At 35.9% G+C, this 20,649-nt stretch overlaps 1 protein-coding gene across 9 annotated transcripts in view; it reads right to left on the bottom strand.

The window, feature by feature from the left end:
* CCSER1 (coiled-coil serine rich protein 1) overlaps positions 1–20,649 on the bottom strand; it is a 1,457,637-nt gene that overhangs the window by 1,269,287 nt on the left and 167,701 nt on the right. For all 9 annotated transcript variants that reach the window (XM_004039129.4, XM_055385647.1, XM_055385645.2 and 6 more), the window contains exons 2-3: positions 6,179–7,543; positions 2,740–2,924 (exon numbers count right to left, since the gene is read on the bottom strand). In XM_004039129.4, coding sequence (XP_004039177.3) covers positions 2,740–2,924; positions 6,179–7,502 — 1,509 coding nt within the window. In that variant the 5' untranslated portion in view covers positions 7,503–7,543. The remainder of the gene's footprint in view (positions 1–2,739; positions 2,925–6,178; positions 7,544–20,649) is intronic.

The raw sequence follows: 20,649 nt of genomic DNA, 5'->3' as shown, positions 1-20,649 counted from the left end.
AGGAGCGGTGATTCACGCCTGTAATCCCAGCACTTTGGGAGGCGATGTGAGTGGATCACCTGTGGTCAGGTGTTCAAGACTAATCAGGCCAACATGGTGAAACCACATCTCTACTAAAAATACAAAAATTAGCCAGGCATGGTGGCACACACTTGTGGTCCCAGCTACTCGGGAGGCTGAGGCACAAGAATCACTTGAACCAGGGAGGTGAGGTTGCAGAGAGCCGAGATCGCACCACTGCACTCCAGCCTGGGTGACAGAGTGAGACTCTGCCTTAAAAAAATTAAAAATGAAAATAAAAAATGAATAAACTGTAAAGTAACTGAAAGATGAGACATAACTTGTAAAATCCAAAGGAAGATGGTAAGATCGTGAAGTAGTTTTTGGTAGTTCTCTTTAGGAAATTCAAAAGTTTCAGTATTTATTTCAGTAAGTTTCATCTGTAAATCCAATGAACATGTACAATATTTTACCGAGTTTCTGTTCCAACCCTGATATACTGTCCACCACCACGGCAGTGGTGTCTTTCTGCCATCTAGTGGACAGACTATAATACTACAGGCACACTTTTGAAAATTTAAATATAAGGCCTCAAAGGAACAAAACCACTTTTGTTTCTTAAGTTTTAAATCTTAAAAGCGGATCAGAGGGCTGGGCGCGGTGGCTCACGCTTGTAATCCCAGCACGCTGGGAGGCTGAGGTGGGTGGATCACTTGAGGTCAGGAGTTCAAGACCAGCCTGGCCAACATGGTGAAACCCCCTCTCTACTAAAAATACAAAAAGTATCCGGGCATGGTGGCAGATGCCTGTAATCCCAACTACTCGGGAGGCTCAGGCAGGAGAATTGCTTGAACTGGGGAGGCGGAGGTTGCAGTGAACTGAGATCGCACCAGTGCACTCCAGCCTAGGTGACAAAGCGAGACTCTGTCTCAAAAAAAAAAAAAAGTAAATCTGAGAAGAGTGACTTTGTGATATTCTAAGAAGCACTTTTTACATTTTATTTATTTATTTATTTATTTTTTATTTATCGTATCGAGACCAGGTCTTGCTCTGTTGCCCAGGCCGAAGTGCAGTGGCGCAATAACTCACTGCAGCCTCCAACTCCTGGACCTAAGTGATCCTCCCACATCAGCCTCCTGAGTAGCTGGAACTACAGGTGCAAGCCACCACTTCTAGCTAATTATTAAACTTTTTTTTAGAGATGAGTTCTCGATATTTTGCCTAGGCTGGTCTCAAACTAGAATTATTTAAATTAAATGCAGTATGAAAAACACATGAGATATGAGAGAATATGTAAAAGGCACAACTTTGAGCAAGATGAATAGTGTACCCCTATTAATATAAATACCTCTCCATGAAGAAATACTGAAAATGTTGTGATGATAAATGTTTTGTAATACTTCATTAGTCCTAACTTTTAATGGTGCATCAATTGGAAATCCGTTTTAACATATTTTCATACTTAGACCAAAAATATCCACTGCAACAATAATAATATAATAGCCAATGCACAAAAAAACAAAACGAAGCATGAAATATATGTTTCCACATGTACAAATGTAAACACATACTCACATAGTCATTCTTTAGTATAATGGAAACAAGACACCTATTATCACTTGCTATTTTGTGGTTACAAATTTGCCCAGGATTAAGAAATGGCCACACCAGAAAAAAACGATTAAAACCTCTAACATCAAGCACAGTGATTTTGCTATCACACAATGTTACCTTACTAACTTAAGGCTTCTTCACAAAATAATGATCAGATCTCAATTACTTAATATTTTCATTTGAAACCCAATTATGTAAAACAATAGAGATATCATAAGTGATTTATTTTTGAGCATTTTTCACATATATGCATGGATAGGTAGGCAGAAAGATTATTTTAAAGAGTATTTTTAGATAATAGATGTTAAATACACTACTAAGAAAGGACACACTTGTGAGAAGGTGAGCAAAGTGATCTCCAAAAGGCAATCACACTCTAATACTTGTGAAACCTGAGGCCACGTGGACCCAAGGCTGCAGTTCACCCCTCATCTCTTCCCACCCCTGGGTCCATCTCATACCATGAGGGAGCTTCATACTAATGCCTCTGTGACACCCTAGTTCACACATACAAACTCAGACCATGCCTCTCCCCACACACCCCACCTCCACCCTCATATTAAAAGCAGGCTCTACAATTTGGACCAGGAATAGGGTATCTTGATTACCTCCAATGTATGCAAGCATTGGATGGGCATTTCACGTTGGTCCTCATAAGCTTCACACCAGCTCCTCACCCTTTGTGGAAGGGCACTGCAGGAGGACAGCGAGGTTAGGGTCTACAGGGACTAAGAGTGGTACCGGAGTAAGTGTGATTTACAAAAGGGTATTTTCTGGAGGGCTATATGGTGGAGAGAAGATGTGAAATAATGGTGTCAAAGGGGATCCTCATGTTCAGCATTTTCCCTAGTTTCTGTATTCAAGTGTCTTGTTCTAGAATAAAGAATGTCAAACTTTCCATGGAAGCAAGGGAGACAGGAACTAAAGACAGCTGTCATGGTGAACTCCATCCCGACCTAGGTGAAAAATTTGTTTCTCTGACTTGTAATGTCAACTATGGAAACAAATTTTCCCTTCAAATATGAGGTGTCTATCCTGCAGTCTGTGTTCATTTTGCAAGAGACATGAACATGCTGGATACAGACAGCATTATTTTATTAGAGGCAGGCATATGTATATACTTACCAAACTGTTCATTTTTGAAGATGAAGAACCTGCTCTTTGCTTTCTTAAACTATTAACTTCTTCTATATTTCCATCTTTCGGTTTCAAAATCATTCTGCTACTCCCTGCAGTGCCTTCTGACGAGGATCGCAGTCTCCTCTCTATAAATCTTCCTTCACGAAATGGACTGAGACTACTGGCAAGAACTATGGAAAGGAAAACAAATAAAAATGAAGATAAATATTTAAATGTAGTTTTTACAAATGTCCCACTGAAAGATCATGAAAAACTCTTAGTGTTATTCAAAGTTTCTCTATCACAAGAAAACTTTTAAATGTATAGCATCAGTTTAGTTCACTTAATCATGTAATCTCTTTGAAGCCCAAAACGTTTGGAGTCATCCTTTGTTGCTTCGTTGCTCACATTAATCATAAAAACGAATCCTGTCCTTATTTCCTTCAAACTGTATACAGAATCTGATTCCTTCTACCTCTCCTTCTAAGACCCTGGACCAAATCTATGCTTGCTTGATTACTGCAATATTTGCTACAATTCTCCTACCTCTGCCTACTCCCATCTGCCTCTCCACCCGCAACACAATCTACATTCCACATAGTAGCCAGAATCATATACTTAAAACATAAGTGAGGGCCATCACCACCACTCCTCTAGCCAAAAGGTGATGTTTTTCAAATGGCATAACAAATTCTTCATAATATGACCCATATGACTGCTCTCTCTGTCCCCAAACCAGGGACAGGAGGAGCACCCTGTTCACCTGCTCACCTCTGCAACCTCATGTCCTGCTCTCCCCTCCATCACTCTGCTCATGCCACACTGGACTCTTGCTGCTCTGGTACATCACTGGCATGCTCCAGCCCTACACAGCCTTTGACTCACAACCTTGCACTAATATATTTCTCTCAAATATCTGTATGACTTATTATTTAAGTTCCTTCAAACCTTTACCAATATGTTACCTTGGGTATCATCCTGTTACATTTAAAAATGCAAACTGGAATCCCACTTCTGCTTCCTAAGCCTTTATTCTGCTTTAAACTTACCCTCAGCAGTTATCACCATCTGATATACATAGCATGTTAACTGAGTATCCCCAGTGGAAAGTAAGCCTCAGGAAGGCAGGGATCTAGGCCTGTTTTGTGTATTGCTACATCCCTAGTGCCTAACATAGTGTTAAAACAATAAATATTTGCTGAATGAATGAATGAGTAAATGAAAAAATTGTTCTAATTAGGCTCATCTACTAGTTTAAAGACTGTCCGGAATCTATTAGTCCAATATATAGCAGTTCTTTTTAAATAACTTTTTAAGCCAATGAATAAAAGTTAAATTGCCAGATAACTCATTAGTTCTGACATGATTGTACATCTAATACACTTAGATGTGTATCAAGTACTGGCTTAAATATTTCATACAAAATACAAACTAAATTTAGCATTATGAAAGTTAGTGTCTATAGCAACTCTTTATTGGATAAAATACATTTACTTAGCTGTTTTTAAAATTTTAAACTTCAAAATTATAAAATCCTTATAAATAGCACATGAATATTTTCACAAACTAAAGGATAGTTTAGTTTGTTGACATTACCAGCTTATTTATCCAAGAACAGCCAACACATTATCAAATCAGCAAAATTAATGTGTTATTGTGTTACAAATAGGATCCCAATCAACACAGTAATAGTCTCCAAGATAACTGATCATTCTCTAATTTCCAGAAAGAGAAAAATACGCAGTATTCAATTAGGCTTTGAGGAAAGTCATCATTACTAAATAAGAATTAGATATGTCAGGATAATTGCATTTCTATCTCTTTTTTATATAATTTTAAAACTTCCTGGATTTCAATATCAAGTCCATCATTTGCTAACCATGTGACCCTATAAAGTTATTTAACTTATTATAAATTTTAGTTATTAATATGACATGCAAAATTTTTATAAGGACTATATGAAACAGTGCATGCAATCTTCTTAGTACATTTTTGGGCATATATTAATTATACAAAAGGGTAACCATCATTAATATCATCATCATTATCATATTCTCATGATTATATTACAGGTAAAGGAGCTAGGCATGTATGACTAAAGAATGCAAAGTTCCAAAAATGGACAAACATGGTCAGGTGCATAAAAGTGATCTTGTATCAAATGAGAAAAGTATTAAGACAGCTGGAAAATTAACTCATGCATTTAAAACTTTAAAATTCTACGCTTATGGATAAACTTTATAATCCTATTACTCGTGACATTATGTCACATAAATTTTATTTAATATTTTAAGTCATGACATGTAGTAAAGCATAGTTATGGAGAGCCAGAGCTTTGGATTCAGAGAGTTGTAATTTGACTGCACTATTTACCAGCTGTATGATTCTTTAGCCTGTTTTCACATTTGTAAAATGGGAAACATGGGAGCCTACCTCATAGGATTTATATCCCAATAAATGAATTATTAGTTTTGTGATTGTGGACACACAGTTTATCTTTGCTCCCATCTTCTTGCCTGCAAAATAGCTTATAATAATCGTAGCAATTTCAATCATTTAAATTAATGTATATAAAGTATACAGAATAATATCTAGGACATAATAATCACTTCCAAATTTGGGAAAATTATTAGTAGCAGTAGTAGCATTAACGATAGTAGAGAAAAAGGAATTAAAATATGTCTAAGATAGCCCAGCAGGTGGTATATATTCAAAAATTTTCTTGAACTGAGTTTCATGTTAAAAAAACAAAGTTTTCTGTAGCCATATTACAGTAATGGACATATACTAACACTTTTTTTAAACTAAAGAGAAGGTGTCCAAAGTTGCATAGTTAGTTAATGTCAGAGGCAGAGTTGAAACCTGTCTCCAGCTTCCAAAGATAGGTTTTTTTAAGCTTACAATTCTGTTGTTGTATCTAGAGATAGGAATTATTTATGTTGAAACATGGATCTTAATTAATAATGAAAGCTTAGTTAACAAAGGAAATTATAAAATTCGTATTAATTATACAAATTTTATAGTGATTTTAGCTGGAATATATCCATTTCATTAAATAAGAAATACCAATGCCTCTATAATAAACTCTATAAAAGACAGTCCTTACTTTGGAGAAATCCACATTGCAAACAAAATTACTTTCCATTCACTTTCTTCTGAAGGTGCTCCAATAAACACCGTAACTAAGAGGCTGCTTCTTAGTTATGGATAACATAAGTAAGAAAAAATGAGTAATATTGCTGAATTACATTTTCAGCATAATACAATTGATGTAAGTTTAAAATCAAGCAGGGGAAACATTTAACACAAATTATGAATAGGAAACCATTTCAAAAGTGAAAAACAAGAAAAATGTGGTTTCCATTCATGAGATGGAATAAGAAAACTGAATAAAGTATAATGAAAATTAATTCATATCATTTGTTATACAAAAAAATCAGCATACCTTTGGCAGGATTTGCTTCATATCCATGTGATGTTTTGTTAAAAATATGATGATCACCAGAAGTAGGTATTATCTTTGAATCTGAAATAGGATGGATCCCTTTTACATGTTCAGCTATTGCTTTATGTTGCTCATAAAATCCAAGTTTCCTTGGGGAGTTTGTCCCCAGCATTGTTTCACCATTTTGTAACCCTATATTTTCTTCTCTTTCACTATCTGCTGGTAGGTTACTCTCTGAGTGGCTCACACTTGTAGCAGGTAGTTCAGCAATTTGTAATAACACTTCCTTCTGATTAGCAGCAGAGGTTTCCGGTAATGAATTAGATTCAGTGCTACATTGACCCTCTAACCTATATTTCCCAGGAGACATAATTGCACAGGGAACAGTTCCCGTAAGTTCTGTTGTTGTCTTTGTAACAGCAGCAGAATTGAGAGACATCTGAGAGGTAGAATCATTGTGGCCAAAGTTGTCACAGTGGGATGCCATGCTTCCACTTTTAGAAAATGCATCCATTTCAGACACAGAATCTTCAGTCAAGGCTAAAAATTCTGAAGGTGTCTGAGCTGTGGTAAGATCAGCAGAAAGCAAAGGAGATTGTAAAGAGCTTCCTGCCCGTTCTGTTACATCCACAGAACAGGATGGCGAAGCTCTTACTAATACAGGTTCTCTCTCTTGGTACTGTGTAACTTCCAATGAGAATTCAGACTGTTGTACCAATGAAATGGATTGGCTCTGTAGAACTGGCTTAGAAAATTTATAGTGAGATGAAAAAGATTTAGGGAGTAGCTTCCTTGTTGACTGCTTAACAGAACGACGAGTTTGGTCTTCTGTGAAACCAGAATCATCCCCTTCACTTTTGCCAGAACTTAGACAATTTATAAAGACATTCTTGTTAGTTGAGTGCTCTTTTTCCCTTTCAAAATCCTCTGTCAAAGATCTTGTTATCTTCTTATTTCGTGAACTACTAAAACCAACAGAATGTCTTCCCCTGGTCTTAATATGTTCTTCCAAACTCAGTTTCTGCATATTGCTGTGACCAGGTTGAGCACCATTTGAAATACTAAGGTTCTGGTTGGTAGGCTCTTGCTTAGGCTCACTCCCCTTCTTATGGTGGAAGCTAATGGAAGGAGTACGGAATATGCTCCTCCGTTTACCTGTGCTACCTGAGCTTGAGTTAGTGCTGGAAGGAGAGGAACTGTGGACACCAACTGTATTACTGGAAGAAGGTGAAGAAGGAAGAGAATCATGTCTTCTGTTAATACTTCTTCTGAATATTGGCAACCGGGAGACCAGGGTAGATCGTCTTGATCCTGAGTCCCCCATTGGGACTCAAAGGCTTGCACTGTGAAAGCCAACTTTGCAGCCTGAGAAAGGTTAAAACAAAAACAACAAGTCAATAGAATTCAACTACAAATAATACATTTTAAAACAAAATATTGCTTTTCAAGACACAAAATAGAATTTAGTTCATACTAAGATGATAAATAACAAAAATCTGATACCTAATAAAGATTTTTTGAATTTATAAGTAGTAAAAATGACCCAATAGCTAGTATTGATATTTTGTAATGATGCAAACATTTTAAGATTAACAGAAATATTTAAAGTTTATGCAAGAGTATTGGCTTTGGAGACACCAGGTATTTAAGACCCAGACTTCCTACTTATAGCTGTTCCCTAATTTTGGTAAACTGTTTATTCTTAACTTTTTATGTTTATTTATTTAGATGCAGAAGGCACGTGACAGACATAATAATTTCTGTCTGGGTAAATGCCCCACCATGACTCCTGTCAGAGACCACTAGAAGTATTTTCATTTTACACCACACGACTCAACAAGTTATGACGCGAGCTCAACAGAATCACAAACAAGACAATGGTATAGCCTGACACTACAATCAGCACTCAAAGAAAAGCCAATGGCTATAGACTTTTTTTCTTCTCTTTTTTTTTTTAAATTATGCTTTAAGTTCTAAGGTACATGTGGACAATGAGCAAGTTAGTTACATATGTATTCATGTGCCATGTTGGTGTGCTGCACCCATTAACTCGTCATTTACAATAGGTAATTCTCTTATGCCATCCCTCCCCCGTCCCCCCACCCCAGGACAAGTTTGATTTGGGAAGCTGAGAGATAAGCAGGCCATTAGAAGAAGAAACTAAATCACAAGGATATAACATAGGGTTATAAACAAGTTAAACTTATTAGAGAACCACAGGTATCAGTTGAAGAAAATACTTGAGTAAAAACTAAGACAGTTGGTAACCTTGAGAGAAGTGACAATACATACTGAGAGAATCAGAAGCATAGAACATTTATGAACCATATTAATGTCAGTATATTCAGGGTATCAATGGAGAAGATAAAGGAGGAGGAGGACACGAGTGAGGAGATGTGGCAGCTACAACTCATCAACTGCTACATACCAGGTACTTTCCCACAGATTATCTCTTTCACACCTTATATTTCTAGAAATAGGTAATAAGACTATGAATATTTTACAACAGAAAAGCGACTTGCGTAATGTCATTCAGCCAACACCTGGTAAAGCAGGAATAAAAAACCCTACAGGGTCAGCTCATAATCAGCATGATACATACTGCATTCACTAAAGTAATTAGTCATGAACTCCTACTGCTGAATGAAGGCCCAGCTATGTTTCTACATCAAGGATTCAAACTTGTACAGCAAATATTGCTATTCTAGTGACTGCCATTTTTCACTGATTTTTAAACTGTATCTGATTTGGTTGCTGTTTTGTTTATGAGTTTTGCTTAACCCTTCAACTGTAATACAATCTCTCCCTTTGTAAATTGAATCAGACTCTTTCATTTTCTTAGTCTTTACAACCAAAACTACATGACTAAAAATTAACAAATACTATACAAAATTTAAAATCCTCTATTTTATCATCCTGATAAATATGAGAACTGATCAAGTAAAATACTTTCATTTCCTTGAACAAGTATGTGACAAAAATGACAAATATTTGCTTTCAGATATGTATTCATAAGTATTTAATATTTTTCTCCAAACAACATAAAATATAACATATTTGTATTATAAGATTTTTGGTGGATGATTTTTCACTACAGTCAATGAATTTAATTTTAAAAATTGATTTTATTTTTAATTGACAGATGACAATTGTATATACTTATGAGGTATAACGTGATGTTTTGATATGTTTATATTATGAAATAATTAAGCAAATTAACATACCTATCACCTCATATACATATCATTTTTTGTAGTGACAACACTTAAAATCTACTCTTTTAGACATTTTGAAATATGCAGTACATTATTATTAACTATAGTCACCATGCTGTCAAATCAACCTCTAAAACTTATTTCTCCTGTCTAACTGAAACTCTGTACCCTCTGAACATTATTTCCCCATTCCCCTGGCCCCAACACCCCAGCCCCCGGTCCTTCCATCCCGGGGCCCGGTAGCCATTCTACTTTCTACTTCTATGAGTTTAATTATTTAGATTCCATATATAACTGAGATCATGCAATATTTGTCTTTCTGTGTCTAGGTTATTTCACTGAGCATAATGTCCTCCAGGTTCATCCATGTTGTGACATGTGACATAATTTCTTTTTTAGGCTGAATAGCATTTCATTATATATATAAACCACATTTTCTTAATCCATTCATCCACAGATGTACACTTAGGTTTGTTACATATCTTGGCTATCGTGAATAATGATGCAATAAGCATAGGAGTACAGATATCTCTTTGACATACTGATTTCAATTGTTAGGCTATATACCCAGAAGTAGGATTGCTGGATCATATGGTAGTTCTGTCTTTAGTTTTTGAGGAACCTCCATACTGTGTTCCATAGAGGCTGTGCTAATTTACATCCCCATCAACAGTGTGCAAGAGTTCCCTTTTCTCCATATGAATTTGAATTTAAATCAAACTATATGTGAACCACTCCAAAACATTTCAGTATTCTTGTAAGGCTCTGCTTGAAGAAAACCTAAAACATAAACAGACATTTTAGCTCTTACAATTTTTCACAAATAAAAATGTGTGATTTTCCTCACAGCTTAGATTTTCCAAAGTGTATACAATGAATAATACATTTTTCATGACCATATTCTTTAAAATGGTTTAACTAACATCACTTACAGCCACGATTTTTTTCACTTATATGCAACATTTATTTCCATTCAATGCCTATTGAAGAATTTTGCTCTAATTAGAATATAATCAACCATAATGATTTGCAGCTGGTTGTGAACCTACAGACTTCAATGCATGAATGTCAAGATGTCAACCATCATTACTGAAATACTCAAATTTATGTATATTAAAATATTTATTGGCCATTTTTAAAGTATTTCCTGCATTTGGATCAGCATTAACAGTAAATGAGGCCAGGCGCGGTGGCTCACGCCTGTAATCCCAGCACTTTGGGAAGCCAAGGCGGACAGATCACGAGGTCAGGAGATCGAGACCATCCTGGCTAACACAGTGAAACCCCGTCTCTACTAAAAACACAAAAAATTATCCAGGCATGGTGGTGGGCGCCTGTAGTCCCAGCTACTAGGGAGGCTGAAGCGGGAGAATGGCATGAACCCAGGAGGCGGAGGTTGCAGTGAGCCAGATCAGGCCACTGCACTCCAGCCTGGGTGGACAGAGTGAGACTCTGTCTCAAAAAAAAAAAACACCAACAACAACAGTAAATGAAAGAGTCAGTCCCATAACTCTTTAGCAAGTATTCAAAGGATTCAACTAATGAGAAACATTTTTAAACAATTTTATTTATTTATTTTTTTATTGTTATTATACTTCAAGTTTTAGGGTACATGTGCACAATGTGCAGGTTAGTTACATATGTATACATGTGCCATGCTGGTGCACTGCACCCACTAACTCGTCATCTAGCATTAGGTATATCTCCCAATGCTATCCCTCCCCCCTCCCCCGACCCCACAACAGTCCCCAGAGTGTGATGTTCCCCTTCCTGCGTCCATGTGTTCTCATTGTTCAATTCCCACCTATGAGTGAGAATATGCGGTGTTTGCTTTTTTGTTCTTGTGATAGTTTACTGAGAATGATGATTTCCAATTTCATCCATGTCCCTACAAAGGACATGAACTCATCATTTTTGATGGCTGCATAGTATTCCATGGTGTATATGTGCCACATTTTCTTAATCCAGTCTATCATTGTTGGACATTTGGGTTGGTTCCAAGTCTTTGCTATTGTGAATAATGCCGCAATAAACATACGTGTGCATGTGTCTTTATAGCACCATGATTTATAGTCCTTTGGGTATATACCCAGTAATGGGATGGCTGGGTCAAGTGGTATTTCTAGTTCTAGATCCCTGAGGAATCGCCACACTAACTTCCACAATCGTTGAACTAGTTTAAGGTTCCACCAACAGTGTAAAAGTGTTCCTATTTCTCCACATCCTCTCCAGCACCTGTTGTTTCCTGACTTTTTAATGATTGCCATTCTAACTGGTGTGAGACGGTATCTCATTGTGGTTTTGATTTGCATTTCTCTGATGGCCAGTGATGGTGAGCATTTTTTCATGTGTTTTTTGGCTGCATAAATGTCTTCTTTTGAGAAATGTCTGTTCATGTCCTTCACCCACTTTTTGATGGGGTTGTTTGGTTTTCTCTTGTAAATTTGTTTGAGTTAATTGTAGATTCTGGATATTAGCCCTTTGTCAGATGAGTAGGTTGTGAAAATTTTCTCCCATTTTGTAGGTTGCCTGTTCACTCTGATGGTAGTTTCTTTTGCTGTGCAGAAGCTCTTTAGTTTAATTAGATCCCATTTGTCAATTTTGGCTTTTGTTGCCATTGCTTTTGGTGTTTTAGACATGAAGTCCTTGCCCATGCCTATGTCCTGAATGGTAATGCCTAGGTTTTCTTCTAGGGTTTTTATGGTTTTAGGTCTAACGTTTAAGTCTTTAATCCATCTTGAATTGATTTTTGTATAAAGTGTAAGGAAGGGATCCAGTTTCAGCTTTCTACATATGGCTAGCCAGTTTTCCCAGCACCATTTATTAAATAGGGAATCCTTTCCCCATTGCTTGTTTTTCTCAGATTTGTCAAAGATCAGATAGTTGTAGATATGCGGCATTATTTCTGAGGGCTCTGTTCTGTTCCATTGATCTATATCTCTGTTTTGGTACCAGTACCACACTGTTTTGGTTACTGTAGCCTTGTAGTATAGTTTGAAGTCAGGTAGTGTGATGCCTCCAGATTTGTTCTTTTAGCTTAGGACTGACTTGGTGATGCGGGCTCTTTTTTGGTTCCATATGAACTTTAAAGTAGTTTTTTCCAATTCTGTGAAGAAAGTCATTGGCAGCAGTTTTAAAATCACTCTTGCTCCTAAATACTTAATGAAAACCACCAGACTTCCACTGGGCACAAATAATCTATTTAGGCCAGTGATATGTTTGTCCTAGTTTCTTTAAGTAAAAACATCATAGATACTAAAAGATATCTGCACATTATTGAATAACCTGGAGTAGATATAAATCTACTAGAGGTAAATATCCTTCACATGTCTTTTATTTTTAATATGAACTTGTATTTCCCTTGAGAGTTTCTCAGCTAAATAAGAGGAAAATAGACTATAGGTCAAGATTATCCATATTCTTTAGGAAGGCTCTTTAAGGCCTGGATGCTGTCTACATCTCCAGATTCATTAGTCCTCTCCTCACACTTCATGCTCCGCTTACACTGATGACTGCCATTTTCTTATCTTTCTTTCCTTTTCCTTTTCTTTCTTTCTTTCTTTTTTGTTTTGTTTTGTTTTGTTTTGTTTTTGGAGACAAGGTCTTGCTCTGTCACCCAGGCTAGAATGCAGTGTAGCAAACATAGCTAACTACAGCCTCAAATTCCTGGGCTCAAGCCATCCTTCTACCTCAGCCTCCCAAGTAGCTGGGACTACAGGCATACAGCATCATGCCCAATTAACTTTAAAAAAAATTTCATAGAGACAGAGTCTTGCTATGTTGCACAGGCTGATCTCAAACTCCTGGCCTCAAGCAACCCTCCTGCCTCGGTGTCCCAAAGTGTTGGGAGTACAGGCATGAGCCATTGCACTTGGTCATGACTGCCATATTCTGATCACTTTCACCTTCAAGACCTTTGGAGATTTGGGTCCAACAGCTTGGGATGCCCTTCCTGTAACTCCATGGCAAAAGCCTCCTACTATTATAACATTGCCTCTTCCAAGTTGCCATCCCTGACACTCCTTCCCTACCTGACACCCCATTCCCACTGTCTCTCATTTTGGACCTGGTACTCCTCCTTTACATATCCTCAAGTATTAGCTTACATAGTAAGCATCTGTTTATTTATCTCAATTTACTATTTTGTCTTAAGCTTCTTAATGCCCAAAACCATTTCTCCTTGCTTTAATACCCAGTGCCTGATAAAATATGCAATTTGTACCTATAGAATACATAGATTTTAAAAAATGAAGTTTTAACTTCAACACTTCAGGATTTCAAACCTACATAAATATATTTTTTGTCTCACTGCCATGAATAAATCTTATAATCCTGAGGGTAATTATGCTGAATTACAACTTTTAGAGATGCATATTTATTAAAAGTCTTCCAAACTGTAAAAAGTTCAATAATCTGAAATTTGCTAATAAACAGTTGAAAACATGAAAAAATAATGCTGAATAAGTTTAATGAAACAATATGTCATCATAGCAACTTCAATTATTCATGAAAGATAAATGTAACATCATCATAACTGCTAATTTTATTTCTTTTTACTACAATGTTTTTATAACAGTTACTTTAATCCCTTAGCAAACCTTGTATATATTTTTATAAATTTCCAAATTGGATAAAATAAACGTATTTTCTCAATTCTTATCTAATATTTCTCAATTCAGAAGTCATAGTCACTTTAATAATAATAGGTCTTAAAAATATGAAGGTTGAACTAGACCTATTCATTATCTAGGGGTCTTTATTACCATAAACATTATTTTATTTTGAAAAAACAAATTTGTTACATAAGAGAAGTGTTTTTTAATTATAACTTTAATGCTATGTAAATAAACAAAAGATAAGATTAACTTGAAGACAATACTACTACACAAATGTATACAGACCCTATTAGAAATAAAACTCAGTTTGATCTCTTAGAAATTTACAATGGCAACCTGAAGAAACAGTACTTTTGTTCTTTAGCACCAGGATTTAACAAAAGGCTTCCAGAAGGTACAGTACTTTATTCAATGACCTCTCCAACCTTAGTAAACACAATCATTACCCTGAACAGAGTACCACATTATAGGAGGATCTATTCTAAATAAAATTACAGTCAAATTTCTTATTTGATATGGTTGAAGAAGACATGAATTCTAGTTAAATGATTCATAATTTGGACATGGATCATTAATATGTTACCTACTTAAAGCTGGACTAAAAGTAAAATATATTACATAATTAAGACATTTTAAAAATTATTCTCTGGGTGCAGTGGTTCATGCCTGTCAATCCCAACATTTCGGGAGGCTGAAGCAGGAAGATAAATTGAGCCCAGGGGTTGGAGACCAGCCTGAGCAACATAGGGAGAGCCCATCTCTTAAAAAAAAAAGAAAAAAAATTAATTAACTAGGCATGGTGGCACACACCTGTTGTCCCAGCTACCTGGAAGGCTGAAGTGGGAGGATCACATGAGCCTTGGAGGTCAAGGCTGCAGTAAACCACAACAGCACCATTGCACTCCAGCCTGGGTGACAGAGCGAGACCCTATCTCAAAAAACAAATACTCTTTCTTTTGTGATTCCAAATGCATAAATTAACCAACAGCATAAAACAGTCCTGCAGGGTTTCAGAGCTGTATCATCTTGGAAGCTAACTACCATACACTTAAATAGGTGTATCTGTCTGTACAGGTAAAAGGAAAGCAAAATTGCCTTCGCTTTTCTTCTTTCTCATTGCTTTTCAAATATTTTCCTAGAATTTGGACACCCCTCATATTTTTTCATTATGAGTCAGAGCTGATGACATGACACCTGGTCTCATACATGAGATAATCCTAAGTATTCTTTGTCTGTCTTAATTACTTCTTACGCACACATGCAGTTGGTTGGCACTTAAATGCAACTACTACCACTTACTAAGACTATAAACTGGAACATCAATAATAATTATTTTACAGAGTTTTTTAAAAATGAGAAGATACTATATCACAAAGACACTAACACACTGCTTGGCACAGATTAGATATAGAGCTCTGCCTTTTCTGAGGAAATATATTCAAACAAGAGGTACATGGTGGTCTAGCTCTTAGAATAGTTATGAAAATCATCTACCTAACAAAACGTGTGTCCCAACCAGTCTATTAAAAATCACCTAAAATAATACTGAAAAGACGTATATAATGTGAGCTCAGTAGTCTGACCTCTTGTAATCAAAGTCCCTAAATTTATATTTTTATTGGCATTTGAAAACAAATTATCAATACTTGAAGTGTTTAGGGGAATGCTGCATAAGTTAAATCTGGTCCCAGCCAGATTCTTTCTCAGAAAAACATTCAGAAAATAACCTGGTAGAGCCTTAATGACCACACTAAAAAGAAAATCTTCCACTATACTTGGTGAAAATGAAAGAAGATCCACAAAAAAAACCACAAATATTTCCTAGGTAATAATTTTAACATTAAGAAAATGATGGCAGAAAATTAATAATATGTAAACATATCAAAGGACATTGATCATTTTTTACTAAAATAAGTAGGATATCAGCTTGAAGTAATTTCCCAGTCTTACCTAATTATATCATTTAACCCAGATTTAAACAGGACTCACACTTGTGAGGATTCTTGCAGTCCAGGCTCTTTCTAGTAGAAAGACCATGCTATCTACATCTCAACACTTTTTCAGTTTATCTCTAAATGCATTTCCAAAATGTTTTGCTGTTTTCCCTTAAATAAATGGGAAAATAATGGAGGCACTTTTAACAGCTAAATGACTCCCACAACAATGACGAAGGCCATTTCTGCCAGTAAGGTCAGTGAGGAGAATATGAGACACATTAAAAGGATGGCTAATCTGGACCAAGTGGATGATCAGTCACAGAAAAGAGAATGAGATTGTCAGCCTAAGGTAGAAAAAGCCAGAAATCACAAAATTGATTAGATATGTTTAATTAACAATTTATTAAATTTGTATATAATTTAGCTATATTGAGTACACTAAGTTGTTCTCAACAAATAAACATAATAACCAAAACAAATAATTGCTTATATAAGAAATGTCTGTCTTTGGGTCACTCCTAAAAATGAATTGACACAAAACATGGTATATAAGCAAAGACAGATTGTCTCTGATTAGATTTGTATAAATCAATCCCCCAGATAAAAAGAGAAAGAGGGTGAGTGGTGTGCAAGTAGCATGACAATGGGAAAAGCTACAAAAGGAAAGAACACAATTGAAAGAAATTATTCTAGCAGGATTTAGGAAAGCAGATGAGTCCTTTGGATTAATTAATTAAGGGATGATGATATATATTTAGAAAGACATAAGTTACACATTTATATACGTAATCTTGATACTCAGCCAGATATGATCTTAGTTTTTAATGACCAGAAGAAACAGAGAGAAAAGAGAAATAGAGAAAGACGGGCTTTGGTCAGATTTAGAAAGAAGTTAGTGGGAAAAGAAGAAAGAAGTGTAAAAGCATATGACCCAGGCTTAAGTAAATAATAAGAGGCATATTTATGTTTAAATAATCTTACGGTTCCAAGTACTAAGGTTTAGACACAGTGAATGCATAACTGTTAAGAATTCAGACTCTGATACAAGAATACCTGGATTTAAATTCAACCTGCTCCTGAATGACTACTGGGTACATAACGAGATGAAGGCAGAAATAAAGATGTTCTTTGAAACCAACAAGAACAAAGACACAACATACCAGAATCTCTGGGACACATTCAAAGCAGTGTGTAGAGGGAAATTTATAGCACTAAATGCCCACAAGAGGAAGCAGGAAAGATCCAAAATTGACACCCTAACATCACAATTAAAAGAACTAGAAAAGCAAGAGCAAACACATTCAAAAGCTAGCAGAAGGCAAGAAATAACTAAAATCAGAGCAGAACTGAAGGAAATAGAGACACAAAAAACCCTTCAAAAAATTAATGAATCCAGGAGCTGGTTTTTTGAAAGGATCAACAAAATTGATAGACCGCTAGCAAGACTAATAAAGAAGAAAAGAGAGAAGAATCAAATAGATGCAATAAAAAATGATAAAGGGGATATCACCACCGATCCCACAGAAATACAAACTACCATCAGAGAATACTACAAACACCTCTACGCAAATAAACTAGAAAATCTAGAAGAAATGGATAAATTCCTCGACACATACACCCTCCCAAGACTAAACCAGGAAGAAGTTGAATCTCTGAATAGACCAATAACAGGAGCTGAAATTGTGGCAATAATCAATAGCTTACCAACCAAAAAGAGTCCAGGACCAGACGGATTCACAGCCGAATTCTACCAGAGGTACAAGGAGGAGCTGGTACCATTCCTTCTGAAACTATTCCAATCAATAGAAAAAGAGGGAATCCTCCCTAACTCATTTTATGAGGCCAGCTTCATCCCGATAACAAAGCCGGGCAGAGACACAACCAAAAAAGAGAATTTTAGACCAATATCCTTGATGAACATTGATGCAAAAATCCTCAATAAAATACTGGCAAACCGAATCCAGCAGCACATCAAAAAGCTTATCCACCATGATCAAGTGGGCTTCATCCCTGGGATGCAAGGCTGGTTCAATATACACAAATCAATAAATGTAATACAGCATATAAACAGAACCAAAGACAAAAACCACATGATTATCTCAATAGATGCAGAAAAGGCCTTTGATAAAATTCAACAACCCTTCATGCTAAAAAACTCTCAATAAATTAGGTATTGATGGGATGTATCTCAAAATAATAAGAGCTATCTGTGACAAACCGACAGCCAATATTATACTGAATGGGCAAAAACTGGAAGCATTCCCTTTGAAAACGGGCACAAGACAGGGATGCCCTCTCTCACCACTCCTATTCAACATAGTGTTGGAAGTTCTGTCCAGGGCAATCAGGCAGGAGAAGGAAATAAAGGGCATTCAATTAGGAAAAGAGGAAGTCAAATTCTCCCTGTTTGCAGATGACATGATTGTATATCTAGAAAACCCCATTGTCTCAGCCCAAAATCTCCTTAAGCTGCTAAGCAACTTCAGCAAAGTCTCAGGATACAAAATCAGTGTGCAAAAATCACAAGCATTCTTACACACCAATAACAGACAAACAGAGAGCCAAATCATGAGTGAAGTCCCATTCACAATTGCTTCAAAGAGAATAAAATACCTAGGAATCCAACTTACAAGGGATGTGAAGGACCTCTTCAAGGAGAACTACAAACTACTTCTCAATGAAATAAAAGAGGATACAAACAAATGGGAGAACATTCCATGCTCATGGGTAGGAAGAATCAATATTGTGAAAATGGCCATACTGCCCAAGGTAATTTATAGATTCAATGCCATCCCCATCAAGCTACCACTGACTTTATTCACAGAATTGGAAAAAACTACTTTAAAGTTCATATGGAAACAAAAAAGAGCCTGCATTGCCAAGTCAATCCTAAGCCAAAAGAACAAAGCTGGAGGCATCACACTACCTGACTTCAAACTATACTACAAGGCTACAGTAACCAAAACAGCATGGTACTGGTACCAAAACAGAGATATAGATCAATGCAACAGAACAGAGCCCTCAGAAATAATGCTGCATATCTACAACTATCTGATCTTTGACAAACCTGACAAAAACAAGCAATGGGGAAACGATTCCCTATTTAATAAATGGTGCTGGGAAAACTGGCTAGCCATATGTAGAAAGCTGAAACTTGGATGCCTTCCTTACACCTTATACAAAAATTAATTCAAGATGGATTAAAGACTTAAACGTTAGACCTAAAACCATAAAAACCCTAGAAGAAAACCTAGGCAATACCATTCAGGACATAGGCATGGGCAAGGACTTCATGTCTAAAACACCAAAAGCAATGGCAACAAAAGCCAAAATTGACAAATGGGATCTAATTAAATTAAAGAGCTTCTGCACAGCAAAAGAAGCCACCATCAGAGTGAACCGGCAACCTACAGAATAGGAGAAAATTTTCGCATCCTACTCATCTGACAAAGGGCTAATATCCAGAATCTACAATGAACTCAAACAAATTTACAAGAAAAAAACAACCCCATCAAAAAGTGGGCGAAGGATATGAACAGACACTTCTCATTTTTAAAACCGTCTGTTACAAATAATTTCAAAATATTTGACCACATTCATCACTTTCACTGCACATGACTGAATAATTGTTCACTGTCAACAAAATAGTTTAGACAGGGAGCAAAGAACTGACAATATTATGAACATTCAAAGACTGTCTCAGAGTCTGAACATGATTTCCAAAAGCTGAATTTGATAAATTTGTTGAGCGGTGGCAATGTCAGTATAACAAAAATACAACTTTAAAGAGGATAGCACACATCTTAAAATATATAATATGTTTATCAGTAAAGAGCAGTTGTTGTTTTTTATAATTATATCTTCCATTGGAGAATTGGCTTGATTTTAAAACACTGATTTCAAAAAAAATGTCATCACAGGTCCAGGATAGATTTCCTAGAAGCCGAGCCTGAGTAAGGAATTCTTGTTCAAACATGAGAAGCTGATTAAGGAAAGAAAGTCTAATAAGATGGGGACACTGGGGATATGTGGAGAAGAAGCTAAGCCAGGATGTGGTCAAAAACTGGACACTAGCTTCAAACTGATCCCATGGGAAAGCTCTGGAGCACTAATTGATACATTAAGACAGGGGCTGGTCTTTGGTATCCTATGCCAGTCAGATAATTAATATCTGGAATATATAAAGAACTATAAATCAATAAGAAAAAGAATCTAAAAACAAAAATAAGTGAGCAAAGAATAAGAACAAGTAATTCCTGAAAGAAGAAACACAAATCACCAATGAATATATATTTAAAATACTCAAACTCATTAGTAATCGGGGAAATAGAAAGAACTCCTATAAGCCAGTAAGAAACAGAAAACACAAAGAATAAAAGGGAGCAAAGAATAGTAACAGGAAATTTATAGAAAAGGAAATATAAATCACTAATCAACATTATGAGCAGATATTCAACTCCATTATTAACCAGAAATAAATACAATATTTTTCATTCATAACTTTTTAAAACTTAATAATATCAGGTTTAGTGAAAAAGTAGTACATATGGACAGACATTTACAAAGAAATCCAAATTGTTAAAGTCATTTAAAAATTAAAATTATTTATCAAAGTATAAAATGAAAAAATAATTCTACTTCTCAGCATTTACCCTAGAATAATACTCACAGATCTGCTCAAAGAAGCATGTACAGGGATACTC

This window comes from Gorilla gorilla, chromosome 3, assembly GCF_029281585.2.
Source record: "Gorilla gorilla gorilla isolate KB3781 chromosome 3, NHGRI_mGorGor1-v2.1_pri, whole genome shotgun sequence".
NCBI classification, from domain to species: domain Eukaryota; kingdom Metazoa; phylum Chordata; class Mammalia; order Primates; family Hominidae; genus Gorilla; species Gorilla gorilla.
This window is presented reverse-complemented; position numbering and strand designations above follow the sequence as displayed.